Below are 13,349 nucleotides of genomic sequence, written 5' to 3'. Positions count from 1 at the left end.
CTTTCATTTTTTCATTTGTTTTGTTTTGTTTTTACATTCCATGTGTAGTGAAACCATACAGTGTCTTTCTCTTTCTGACTTACATCACTTAGCATGATATCCTCTAGGTCCATCCATGTTGTTGCAAATTGTAAGATTTCATTCTTTTCTATGACCAAATGATATTCTATTTTATTTATATATATATATATAAATAAAACAAAATATATATGTACATATATATGTATATCTCACATCTTCTTTATCCATTCATCTGTTGATGGACATGTAGGTTGCTTCATATCTTGGCTATTGTAAATAATGCTGCAGTGAACATAAAGATTTGTATATCTTTCCGAATTAGTGTTTTAGATTTCTCTGTATAAATACCCAGAAGTGTAATCACTGAGTCATAAGGCAACTTCATTTCTAATTTTTTGAGGACTCTCCACAGTTTTCCACAGTGGCTGCACCAATTTGCAACCCCACCAACAGTGCATGAGGGTTTCCTTTTCTCCAAACCTTCACCAACATTGTCATTGGTTGATTTATTGATGACAGCCATTCTGACAGGTGTGAGGTGCTGTTTCACTGTGGCCTTAATTTGCATTTCTCTGACGATTAGCGACATTGAGCATCTTTTCATATGTTTGTTGGCCATCGGTATGCCCTCATTAGAGAAGTGTCTATTCGGGTCCTCTGCCCATTTTTTTATTGGATTATCTGGTTTTTTGGAGTTAAGTTGTGTGAGTTCTTGGTACATTTTGGATATTAACCACTCATCAGATGTATCATTGACCAATATCTTCTCCCATTCTATAGGTTGTCTTTTAATTTCATTGATGGTTTCCTTTGCTTTGCAAAAACTTTCTAGTTTGATGTAGTCCTGCTTATTATTTTCTTTTGTTTCCCTCACCCAAGGAGACACATCCAAAAAAAAATTACTAAGAGTAATGTCAAGAGTTTACTGCCTCAGTTTCCTTCTAGGAGTTTTATGGTTTCAGGTATTACATTTAAGTTTATAATCCATTTTGAGTTCATTTTTGTATATAAGAAAGAGGTATAGTCTTACTATTATTTTTTATATGTATCTGTCTGGTTTTCCCAACATTTATTGAAGAGATCATCTTTGCCCCATTTTATATTCTTGTATCCTTTGTCCTATTATCCATGTAAATGTGAGTTTATTTCTGGCTCTGTATTCTGTTCCATTGATCTATGTGTCTGTTTTTATGCAATTACCATGCTGCTTTGATTACTATAGCCTTATAATATAGTTTGCTACCAGATAACATGGTGCCTGCAACTTTGTTCTTCCTTCTCAAGATTATCGTGGCTATTCGGGGTCTTTTGTGGTTCCATATAAGTTTTTGGTTTATTTGTTTTGGTTCTGTGAAAGTTGCCTTTGGTGTGTTGATGGGGACTGCATTGAATCTATAGGTTACTTTGGGTAGTATGGACATTTTAATGATACTGATTTTTCCTATCCATGAGCACAGTATATGCTTTCATTTATTTGTATTGTTTTCATTTTCTTTCTTCCCCTCTGGCTGCTTCATTGTCTTTCTCTTTGTCACTGACTTTTGGCAGTTTGACTTGATGTGCTGTGGTGCGAATTTCTTTGCATTTGTCTTGCTTATGATTCCTTAGGCTTATTTGATCTGTGCATTTATAGTTTTCATCAAATTAGGAGGATTTTTTAACATGATTACTTAACTATTGTTTCTGCCAATATTCCTTTCTAGGACATAAGCCACACGTGTCCTAGACCAGAGCGGGTCGTCCCCCAGCCCCCGAGGGGCCGCTCGGCTCCTGCGCTCTGTGCTTCAGCTGGGAAAGTGCTCACGCAGCCACTAACTTTTCTCCTCTGTGTCAGTTTTGCCCAAAGCCTCTCCAGTAAATTCTCTATTTTATTACCTTTCTGCATATGTTACCTTTTAAAATCTTGAATTACCTCTTGGTTCCTCTATCATTTCCTGTTTTTCTTAGTTATGAGCATGTTTTCTTTTAAATCCTTTAATTTATTGACAGTAGCTGTTTTAACATTCTCATCTACTTGCACCAGGCCATCTCCTGTTTCTGATTCTGTTCCTATGAGCCTATCCTTTTTTCCTAGCTGTGGTTTGCGTGCTGCTCCTAACTTGCCCTTAACTGTCGATGGGATACTGGCCACTGTGTTGTGGTGCTGAAATCGCTCCTGACAAGCAGTTGATTTACTTGCACATCAGTTTCGTCATCATGGCACTTGTCTTAGCATCCTTTGAGTAGACCTAAAGTAGCCTTCTCTGCGGCTCATTCAGGCCTGCCTACAGGACGGCCCTGGGATCTCCGCTGAGCCCGTGGCTTCCCATGAGGGGCCTGCACACCGGTTTGTCAGGGCTTGAAAGTCTTTCAAACCAGTGTGAGTTGGGGTTACTGCCAGGCCTCCTGGTAGTGCTCTCTCCCTGGCCTTCTGGAGGCTCCTGTGTGCCTGTGAGCGCAGTGGTTGGCGGAGACTCATGGGGACTCATAGGAATCCCACAGCTGCCTTCTGTGTGGTGAGCACCAGTCCCTTGACCTGCCCAGCTTCAAGGTCTGCGCTGCTAGGGCTCCCTCCCTGTGAGTCCACTAAATGCCTCCACACACACAGCGCTGAGGCCATCACATCAGTTTCTTTCCCTACTTTTCTTGAGTCAAGAGTCCTGCAGGGCCCATAGCCACGTGTCACACAACAGTTGCTTCATCTGTTTTGTTCAGTATCCAGTTGTTTGTGTTGGCAATGGAGGCTCCAGTACTACTTCCTTCCTCTTGGCCTGAAGCAGAAATCTCTGGTGGAGTTTTAACCTTGAAAGCTGTCATCCCTGGAATGTGAAGTCAGAGTGAGGAGGCAGAATAGGATGGCATGGACTTGGGCCCTGCTTCTGGGGGGTCAGGGAGGGTGGAGGTGGTGTGCACAGCTGCCACTCCCCTGTGTGCAGTTCTGGGGCACCCCGAGTCCTTTTCTGACCAGCTCTGCTCCACGCAGTGGAAGGAAATGCCGCCTGGGAGCATAATTCCAAGTGGCTTCAGAGAAGCAGGCAGGATGGAGATGCGGGTGAGGGTGCTGAGGGCAGGAGTGTCTCTGGGACTCTCCTCTCAGTCCTTGTTCCCAGGAGTGGGTGTTTGAAAGACGGAACGGGGCGGCGGGGCAGACACTGAGCCACGTTGTTCAGGTCAGTTCTCAGCTGGGAGCCAGACTCAGTGGCTGTGTCCTGATCGTCCTGTCAAACGTTCCCGCTGCTGCCAAGAAATCCCGTGACCACACCGATGTGTACCCTGCCCCTGCCCCCGCCATGCCCAGCCTGACTTGGTCCCAGGAGGCGAGAGGGTGGTCGTGTGTGAGAACCCTTCCTCTGCCCTCACCAAGAACCCACAGCCGTGCAGACTTAGAACAGGATGAGGTTCCTCCTCCCAGGGCTGGGCCAGGGCTGGGCCGGCACTGCGCCCCGCGCCTTGTGTTCTGATCTTCAGACAAGAGACTTTACACTTCTTGGACTACCCTTCCCTTGTTTTCCTTCTTTGCTTTTTCACTCCGTTTTTACATTTTAGGTCTAAATATTTATGTTGTTTTTACTCCTAATTCATCCTCAGAAACAAGAAACTGCCAGAACATGCGTGGGTTGCATCTTGCTCCTGGGATCTGCCCTTTATTCCTGAGGCCCAGGGCTGCTTGCACTTCAAGAGTTTCAGTTCCATCTTTTTACATCATTCTTCTCCTGGGAAGTTGATCATGAAGCCATTGACTTTGCTGAATCTGTATTACTTCTCTCCTCAGATCTCCCATTTCTGCGCCGCATTCGGGTAGTATTTCTCATGTCAGCTTTCTAAACCACAAAGATTTCAGCGGTCTCCATTCTGCTTTTCAGTTGTTACAATTTTTCATATTGTGATTGTGCTCCCTGTTACCTGAGTATGTAAATGCATACATGCTATTTATTGATCAGGCTTCTTTCAAAATAGTGGCATTTGGCCCGGGTTTCTCTGAACGCCTCTCCCTGTGCCAGGCCTCCTGGGGCCTCAGATGCATGGGGGAGGCACAGAGAGAGGGACTCTGGGTGCAGCAGCCCGGCTGTCCAGTGAGCCACGCCGGATACAGTGTGAGGCATTTACCGGAAGGTGCAGAGCCACTGGGCAGCCAGAACGTGAGTAGCCGAAATCCCAGAGGGAGGAGCACAGCAGAGCGGCTGGGTTTCTGTGACATGGTCCCTGCAAGTCACTGTCACAGCTGAGAGACCGAGGAGTTGAGCGGGCACAGAGGTCTGTGGAGATGAAAACCAGAGGTCAGACCCACAGGAGGAGAAGCAGTCAGAGGGATGCTCCCATCCCAGCAAGTTTGGCCCAGACCAACCACGAAGGGAATGTGAAAGAGGCTGCAGCCAGAGTGGCCACAGGGCTCTGGGCATCCCGCCGCGGCACCCCGAAGGGCTCAGTCGCCAGCCCCACCCCACCCCCGTGGTGGAAGAGGGAGCAGGGGGACAGGGCTCTGACCGCCCCACCTGTCAGCACCGCAGTCCCTGCAGCAGCCCCACCGCCCCGGCGCCCCTTGTGCAGAATGTCAGGAGCCAGTGGCGGTGCACAGGCTTCAGGAAGGAGCCCCTCTGCCCATAGCGGCCCCATTAGCGCCAACCTGAGGCGCGGGGACCCTGACAGGCCAAGAGGGGCAGGCAGGAGAGACTGCCGGCCCAGAGCGGGTACAGGCGGGGCCATTTTTGGCATGGGTTTGTTAACATCATAAACAGAGAAGAATAAGAAATAATTATTTTCAGGCTCATAGCCAAGAAAACTAGTTTTCCAAATTAATCCAGTGAGAGCTGTGAATCCACAATCTCTCATGTCATACATCATAAAACTCCGTCGTGATCCATAAAACTGACATGACCCATCAAGAGGCCAGCTCCTCCCGCAGACCCTCATTAGGCCGGCGTCTGTGACCTCGTGTCCCTCCCGACTGCTGACTGCTGGGATCAAGACCAGCTTTAATTCAAATTCAGCAATTAAGGGTCTGGGGCACCAGCCAAGTTTTGCTCAGCCTTGGAGAAGAGCCGAGGTGACTGGGGCTGGGCCACGCGGAGAGATGACCTACCCCTGCCCACCATCCAAAGAGGACACAGCCTTGGTGAAGGTGGGGCGGCCCTCACCCCCGCATCTGTCATCCCCCTCCTTCCTGGGCCGCTCCCTCTTCACATGTTTCCGCAGTAGCAGCACCAGACGGGGCTGTCTGCTCTCGGGGCTTCGTAGACACACCTGTCAAGCCACCTGGATGGGGAAATGATGGCTCTGCCTGTCTCGTGACTGTTGGCTTGTTACAGTCTTGAGTCTTTCAGAAATGTGTCCACTGGGTTAGGTGTGCAGATGTGTTTATGTTGAACTTCATGAAATTTCCTTTTCATTCCTCGTTTCTGTGGTGATTTTACCATTTTCATTGTGGGTTCTGTTTATTTGCTCTTGTTTCATCTTTTTCTCAAAGTCCCTTCTGAAGAGTGTCTGTCTGCCCGTTCTGCTCACGTGGCAGATGCCCATGCTCTGGCTTTCCGGCTCCACTCCTGTCTATCCCTCGTTTTTTGTGTGGGTCTCTGGCCTACACAGCTCCTCCTCCGGCTCCAGGCTCGTGTTTCCTCTTTTCAGAGGCCCAGGCTTGAGGCAGCTCATTTCCCTGCAAACACTTGAACTGTGGCCACTGTGGACCCGCCCCATGCCCTCAAGAGCCCAGTCATCCCAGACTCCTGATCCTTCCCAGTTGCTCCAGCTCCTCCACTACTCCTGGAAGCTGTGGCCACCTTTCTGCTCTTCCCAGAACTTGGGACTCCTGTTGGCCTGGCCCCATTTGCCCTCATACCTTTCTCTCCTCCTGGGCTGGTTCCTGGGCCTGCAAGGGAGCCGGCCTGATCGACTCCATACTGAGTCTCCACGACGAGAGAACTCTGAACCTCACCTCACACTACACATGGGAAACTAACTCAAATGGGTCAGAGCTCCACCTATAAACCTTTTAGAAGAAGATCTTTATGACCTTGGGGTAGGCAAAGATTTCTTAGATTTAAAAAAATTGATAACTTGGACTTCACAAAAAACTAAAACTTCACCTTTTCCAAAGATAACGTGACAAAAATGAAAAGGCAGGCCACCAGCTGGCAGAAAATAATCACAACATACACATATCGGACAAAGAACTCTTACAACCCAAGGAATTGGCCAGTTGTTTGGTTTTTTATAATGGGAAGAAACTTGAACAAGTATTTCTCAGAGAACACGTGAAGTTCAGCAAACACAGGAAGAGACCCCTCAAAGGTCGCTGCTGATAGGGAACACCAGGTAAAATCAGCAAGCTTCTGCTCACAGTCCCGGACGGAGGGCTAAGGGCGTCCAGGCTGAGCCAAAACTAGTTGACATCTCTGCATAAATATTCATGGAAACTTGACTCATGGTAGTTAAAGGTATTTAAGACCTGGGTGCACCCGATGCTCACCAGAAGACAGGTGGGCACCCGCACGTGTCCCTCTGTGGCGTGTGGGATGTCCCGCAGCCCGGGAGTGCAGGTCTCAGAGCCGGGAGCGGAGCCGGGGAACCGAGTTCTGGAACAGGCAGAATAACAGGCCATGACAGAAGTCAGTTCAGAGATGTCAGGGTAGGGAATAGGGGGTTGACAGAAACAGACCCCAGGAAACTTTCTGGAGTGGAAGTTCTGGATTTTGTCGTGATTTACACAGAAGTAAACATGTCAAAAGCCATTGAACTATATATGCTAAAAATGGGTGCATTTTTCATTCATATCAATAAAATTGACTTAAAAAGTAAGAATGAAGACATCCATATCCATGTCACATTGATCCCTCTGTCTCCTGTTCCTGCAGTGTCAGCAGCGTCCTGTCTCCATGGTGAAAATGTTCACTGTGGCCACGTCACTCCTCCTCGGCCTTCAGCCAACGCTGTCTGTCCTGACACCTTGCACTTCCAGGACGCCCGTTGGTCCCTAGTGAGCTCACATTCCAGGGGCACCCGCCTGGCCAGGGGCACCCCTCATGGGCCAAGACCTCCCATCACCACCGTCAGGCCCGCTCTTACAGGGGCCGCCGCCCTTGCAGTCCGGCCTTCCCGGAGATACGAGGTCGTGCCCCCAGCCACACCCTGACACGCAGGCTGGCGGGGCCTAAGCCTCCCCACCTCCCAGCCTGTCAGCCGCTGTGGTCATTTGGGGTCTTCCTCACCGAGGAAGCTCTATGTCGGCAGGGCCTGTGGGTCCCTGGAGGCTTGGGGAGGAGTGGCCTCCGTCTGGGGCACCTGGATAGGCCGTGAACCCAGAAGCCTCCCCTCCCTTCAAGTGAGGACCATTCACTCCCTGTTTCCCGCCACCCAACAACAGGGCATAATCAGGCCACAGGTGTTATTCTCAAGTCTCTAAGACAATTTATAAAACGTGCCCTGCCAGAAGGAACTCCAGGCTGCAGTCCCCTGAGACAGGCTGCGTGGGCGGGAGATCCCCGCGCTGTCGGTGCCTCGCCCATTCATGACCTCAGTTCTAAAGGCCAAGAGTCTCGGTCCCTTTGAGGGCGATTCTGATTGGAAGGCCTCCGTGGGTCACCAGGCCAGCACCATTGCCACAGAGATGAACCTGGTGGGTCCAGGCAAGGTTCACTGCCCGGGCCACCATTTTCAGTGGGATTTCTGGGGACATGCCAGTTTCTCACCAGACACATTTGGGCTTCCTGGACCTTGTGACACCCAGCCACACCCCGGACCCTGCACCAGCAGCAGCTGGGGCAGCTCAAGGCCTCTGAGGAAGGGCGGTGACCAGCCTTCCAGACAGCTGCCCAGCAGACAGCCCTGGACTGGCCCTGTTCTCGTGGCCACTGTAAAAGCACAAGAAGATGGGCTCCATCTAAGCGGCACCCAAGGGGAGCACTGTACGCACAGGTTGCCAGAAACCTGCCACGCCCATCCTAGTGGATGCTCAGGCCTAGGGGGCAGCCTCATACATGGCCACGAGGGTGTGGAGGACAGGGCACGGACAGGCAGGTGTCCCGCCGTCTTCCCTGACCTTGACGGGGAGCAGCGGAACCCCGCCCACCTCCCGCTTCTGGTGTGAGAGCCCCCTCCTAGGGGAGGGCACATGCTGCAGGGTCCTACCTGGGCCTGTATTGATTAATAATCACCATAACAACTGCCACAAACACACACCACAGCATCAAACAATACACATTTGTTACCTCACAGTTCTGTGGGTCGGAAATCTCGATGGTCTTGGCTATGGTCTCAAGCAGAGCCCCAGAGGCTGGAATCGAGGTGTCAGCAGGTGAGGCCTCGCTGGCGACTCTGGGAAGAATCTGCCTTCAAGGTCATTCAGGGCACGTCCTTGGAGCAGACATCTAGAAAGGACAGGTGTGCGCCCAGGGGTGGGGAGCAGGGCCTGGACCATGGCCTCCTGCCGCCCTGATCCCTCAGGAGAGGGTATAGGCACCCACGTGTGCTTCTGGGGAGAAACTGGAAACCCTCAGCCCAGCGCGTCTGAGTGTGGAATCTGAGTCACTGCTGAGTTGCTGGGCGGCGGTGGAGTGGGTAGAGCACAGGCAGCTGGAGGGGACGGCCAGGCTGCCGCCCACACGAGCACCCCAAGCCCTGAGTTTGGCAGGGGCAGCTCTGCTTGGTCTCTGCTCAGCCCAGGGTTGAGAAACTTCTCTGTCCCTCAGGTGGTCCTCATTGTTAGCGGGAACCTGAGCTTCCTGAACTGGCTGACCATTGTTCCCAGTGTCGCCTGCTTCGATGACGCCACCATCGGGTTCTTATTTCCCTCTGGGCCTGGCAGCCTCAAGGACCAAGTCCTAAAGATGCAGAAGCAGGAAACCCGGGAGGCCCGGCCTATGCTGACGTACGGTGGGTGGACCCCTGGGGACATGAACACAAGGCCTTTATCCCCGGACCCAGGGTAGTTGGTCCCTAGAGGTGCTGGCCAATTCTTATTTAGTGGCAACCAGGCCCAATCCATGAGGGCAGTTGTCATGACTCGGTTTCCACGTCAGCCTCAGAAGATGTCCTTAGCTGGGGGAAACGGAGGTGATATGCAGAGGCCCCTTCCAGGAATCCCAGGCAGGGGGGCCAGTGCACTGCCCTCAGCCTCTGTGAACCCGGAGGGGCCAGACCAAGACCAGGGCCTGGGGGCCAGCTGAGGGGTAGGGGATGGGCTTGGCTCTTCCCTGCGGTTGAGGTCTGGGCCTGGGGGGGCGGAAGCTTACCAGCTGCCTCCCTCTCTCCGGGCCCAGGCTGCCTGGCGCGACAGGCGGCCAACCTGGCACTGGGCATCCTGATCGCCTGGCTCAGCATCCCCGTGGTCCTCAACTTGCTGAGCCCCAAGCAAGTCATGAACAGCTCCTTCAACCCCCTCAGAATTGTCAACACATATGGAGCCTTTGGAAGGTACTATACAGTCCCCAGGGGTTCCCACCTTGGCTGACTCTGCAACCTGGATGTGATCTCTCCTTGTTTACCATGTGGCAGACCCATGGGAGACCCCTGGTCAGGGAGACCCAGCCCTGACCAGCCAAGTGGGCAACCTTGGTTCAGGGTGGGTCCTACCCCCGGGGCTGGCCCCCACCTGCTCCTGCTCCTGCTCCTGCTCCACCCACAACCACAGCTCCAGCCTCATCCTGGTCTGACCAGGGCGGGGAGGGGGCGGGGAGGGGGTGGAGAGGCGCAGCTGCCCTGCCTGCATTGCCCAGAGGCCAGCCCATGCTGACTCGGTCTCCGCGACAGCATCACCAGGGAGCGAACAGAGGTCATCTTGCAGGGCACAGCCAGCCCCAACGCCAGCGCACCAGACACCGTGTGGGAGGACTATGAGTTCAAGTGCAAGCCAGGCGACCTGAGGAGACGGCCATGCCTCATCTCCCCCTACCACTACCGCCTTGACTGGCTCATGTGGTTCGCGGCCTTTCAGGTAAGGGCCTTCTCCCCCTGCCTTCCATCCCCTCAGCCTTGCACATCCAGGTGCTCAAGGTGGACTCAGGCTCCAGTCACTCCAGCATCCCCAAGGCTGTAGCATCCTCCAGAGGGACACCTGGGGTCCTGGAAACACCTGCTACAGGGCTGGTGGGAGAGGCAGGTGGGGGTGAGATCAGGCCCCACTGGAAACAGCATTACAGCCTCCGCGGCACTCGGCCACGGGCGCTCACTCAGCCCCCGCTGTGACTGGCCTGACACAACACACCTGGGCCCCTGAGGGCGGGTCGGGCTAGTGGGACGTCAGCTGCGAGGCAGCTCCTGGTCCCAGCCCTCAAGGCAGAAGTCAGTACACCACTCAGCTACTGAGGAACAAGCCAGGACGTGCCACCTGAGATCCGGGGCCAGGCAGTAGCATATGACAACACTGTCTCAGGTTCCCACCCACCCAGGGCCAGGTCTTGCCCCTTGAGCAGCCTAGACCCAGGCAAGCATCTGGTTATGGCAGCGGCTCCAGGGCCAGGCTTTCCTCCGGGTCCTGCCTTGTGCCCCACTGCACACACGGGCTCTGCCCCTGGACGGCAGTGGCGCCCCTCAGGCACAGGTCCCCAGGGGCCTCCCTCGGGTACCCTTGCACGAGGACCAGGCACCACAGTCAGCTTCTCAAAGGCCCTCTGCCAGAAATGACAAGACAGGCACGGCCGCTGCCAGGGCAGCCGAAATTTACAGAGCGGTAGCTTGGGCCAGAGAGCCTGGAGGCGCCGCGCATCTCCCGCTGACCCATCTCGCCCACTGTGACAGCCTCAGGGAGGCTCCATCACTTGCCTGAGAGCCCAGGGCTGCCACATGACAAAGCCAAGAGGTGAGCTGGCATGGCTGGGCCCTGTGCCTGCTGCACCCAAGTTACCCGAGGACAGAACAGTGAGGCAGGGGACTTGGCACATGAATGAACAATTCATGGACACCCGGCTGACCGATGAGAATGGAAGCTGGCAGCCCCTCTGGGGGGAACCTGCACCAAAGCAGCGGGGCGGGGCGCCCGGGGCAGCCCACTGGCCACACTTCGGTCTGACGCCCGCAGGACAGCAGACTGATGGAGGGAGTGAGGCGGCAGGGCCCTCTGGAGGGAGCCAGTGGAGAGCACACCATCTCCTGAGGGCCCTTGGGGGTCACACCGCCAGAGTTCCTGCCCACGACAGGGAGCCCAGCGCCAGCCCAGGGACGGCGCCCAACACCCCTCCTCTTGCCTCCAGACCTACGAGCAACACGAGTGGGTCATCCACCTGGCGGGCAAGCTCCTGGCCAACGACGCCGAGGCTCTGTCCCTGCTGGCCCTTAACCCCTTTGCAGACAGGGCCCCCCCCAGGTAAGATTCTTTTCCCACATGGGACCCCCACCAACTAGAGCCTCAGCTGCCTCTGAGGGCTACTCCCTCAAATGCAGAATGTGCTCTGGGGGCCAGACCCCCATCTCCTGGATACGTGCTGGGGAGCAAAGGTCCACAGGCCCTCAGGTGACCCCCTTTCACCAGCACCGCTCACGTGCTAAAAGGATGCGGGCTTCTGGGGAGGGGGTTGGGCCCCCTACAGCAAGTCCCGTCCTTCAGTCCTGCTGGGTCCGGGAGCCTGCCGCTGAGCACTCAGCCTTCCTTGAGGCCAGACACCCCGGGGTCTCCTTTTCTGGAGCCCTGCCTGCCCCCGCGTCAGGCCTGGGGCCTGGTTGTGAGGGGGCTCCTCATGGGCCCCTCTGGCCTCCCTGAGCAGCCTCTCTCCGCCCTCCCCACCAAGAAGCGTCTGGACAGACACCCAGCCCCTCCTGGAGTGCAAACCTGGGACCCTGAGCCTGGGGCCCCCTGAGGAGCCGAGCCTCAGCAGGCAGAGGCTGCTGCTGCAGGCAGGGGCTGCTGGCTGACGCCCACCCTTCCTGCAGGTGGGTCAGGGGAGAGCACTACCGGTACAAGTTCAGCCGCCCCGGGGGCCTGCACGCTGCGGATGGCAAGTGGTGGATCCGGAAGAGGATCGGCCCCTACTTCCCTCCGCTCAGCCTCCGGGACCTGAAGGACTACTTTAGATCAAGGGGGTGGCCGTACCCAGAACTGGAATAGAGGGGTCCAGGCCCAGTGCTCTGAGAAATAAAGTGGGAAGACATTGGCACCCAGCGCCACCGCCTGCACTCTGACGTCCAGGAAAGCAAACCGGGAGGCGGGTGGCGTCGGGGGCCTGCTGGGGGCCTGGATGGCCATCGGTTCCTCTCATCCCTCACAGCTGGTCCCAGGCAACTCAGGAAGCCCCTGCCCACCACCCCCCTACTCATCTCCCTTGTCACTAGGCTCCCTCAGATGGGACCACAGTGTCCCAAGAGAGCTCTGGTTGACCTGGGACCGCCAGTACCCATTACACAGCCTCAGTTCCTCCGAATGCCCTGGTTGGGGACGGGTGTTCCCCTCGGGGTCCACAGCAAGCCCTCAGCCCTCTGCAGCATGTCCCTGCTGTGTGTGTGGCCGGGTGTGGCCGCGAGGGAAACCTCTCACCCTGCCTCCTCCACACTCACCGCGTCCAGGATAAGGACTGAGACAGTGGTGGGGCGGGGACCCAGGGTTCCCTCTCTGCCCTCGTGCCCACTCCCTGCTCGGGACACCCACAAACCCCGCACACACCCCTCCAGGCCAACCTGGGCCCTGCTTTCCTCCCCAGTGGCCAGAGTCCAGAAGCTGTTTGTGCCTCTCTTGGGCGGGCCGCCCCCACCAGACCCTGAGCAAAGTGCCCCCTCACACTTCTTTGTGACCAGGTCCCCCAGTCATACACTATGGAGCCTCCTGCTCCCTGACCTGCTGGGTGAGGGGACAGCAGAGTACTCAGTCCCGGCCTGGGAGCTGGGGTGGCAGGGGTCCCCTCGGTGGCAATTCTAAGGCCCACTTGCTAGAAGTTAAGCTGCATTAGTTTTTGCTTGGCAAGCCTGGGGCCCCACTGCAATGAGGACTGGGGTGCAGCCCAGAACCTTCACTGCCCAACGGGAGTTGTAAGTGAAGGGGGCGGTGTCCTGCGGACGAGCCAAGCACCCAGCGGCACCGCCCTAACCCTGGTCAGCCAGGCTGAGGGATCCTGAGGGGGTTGGATCCAGCCCCACCCAGGGGTCAGCAGGCCGGGGCTGCCAGGCAGCCCTCCCTTCCCCCCTGGCTGGCAAGAGCTAGTGGGGATGGCCACCCACCCCTTCCTCCCACCCCACCCCTGATGGGCCAGGGAACCTGGCCGTGCCGCGGAGGGCCCCGGAGAGGTGGGCCGGGCCAAGAGGCTGTGATGAGGTGGGTACAAGTGCAAGTCTGTGTGAAACAGACCCCCACCCGCCTGGGGGTGCAGCCCAGGTGCCAACAGAGAGGCCGTGTTCCTGCTCGCAGGGAAACAGGCGCCCTGTGTCTGTAGCGG

At 55.3% G+C, this 13,349-nt stretch overlaps 1 protein-coding gene across 1 annotated transcript in view; it reads left to right on the top strand.

The window, feature by feature from the left end:
* The window catches only part of LMF1 (lipase maturation factor 1), an 88,212-nt gene extending 76,149 nt beyond the window's left edge, over positions 1-12,063 (top strand). The window contains exons 6-10 of the mRNA XM_054589125.1: positions 8,682-8,865; positions 9,252-9,405; positions 9,742-9,925; positions 11,181-11,293; positions 11,857-12,063. Of these exons, the coding sequence (XP_054445100.1) occupies positions 8,682-8,865; positions 9,252-9,405; positions 9,742-9,925; positions 11,181-11,293; positions 11,857-12,031 (810 nt within the window). The 3' untranslated portion in view covers positions 12,032-12,063. The remainder of the gene's footprint in view (positions 1-8,681; positions 8,866-9,251; positions 9,406-9,741; positions 9,926-11,180; positions 11,294-11,856) is intronic.
* The last annotated feature ends 1,286 nt before the right edge of the window (positions 12,064-13,349 follow it).

This window comes from Pteronotus mesoamericanus, unplaced genomic scaffold (assembly GCF_021234165.1).
Source record: "Pteronotus mesoamericanus isolate MK-2021 breed Mesoamerican mustached bat unplaced genomic scaffold, CSHL_Meso_final scaffold_167, whole genome shotgun sequence".
Lineage (NCBI taxonomy): Eukaryota > Metazoa > Chordata > Mammalia > Chiroptera > Mormoopidae > Pteronotus > Pteronotus mesoamericanus.
The sequence above is the reverse complement of the archived record's forward strand: the minus strand, read 5'-3'. Positions and strand labels throughout refer to the sequence as shown.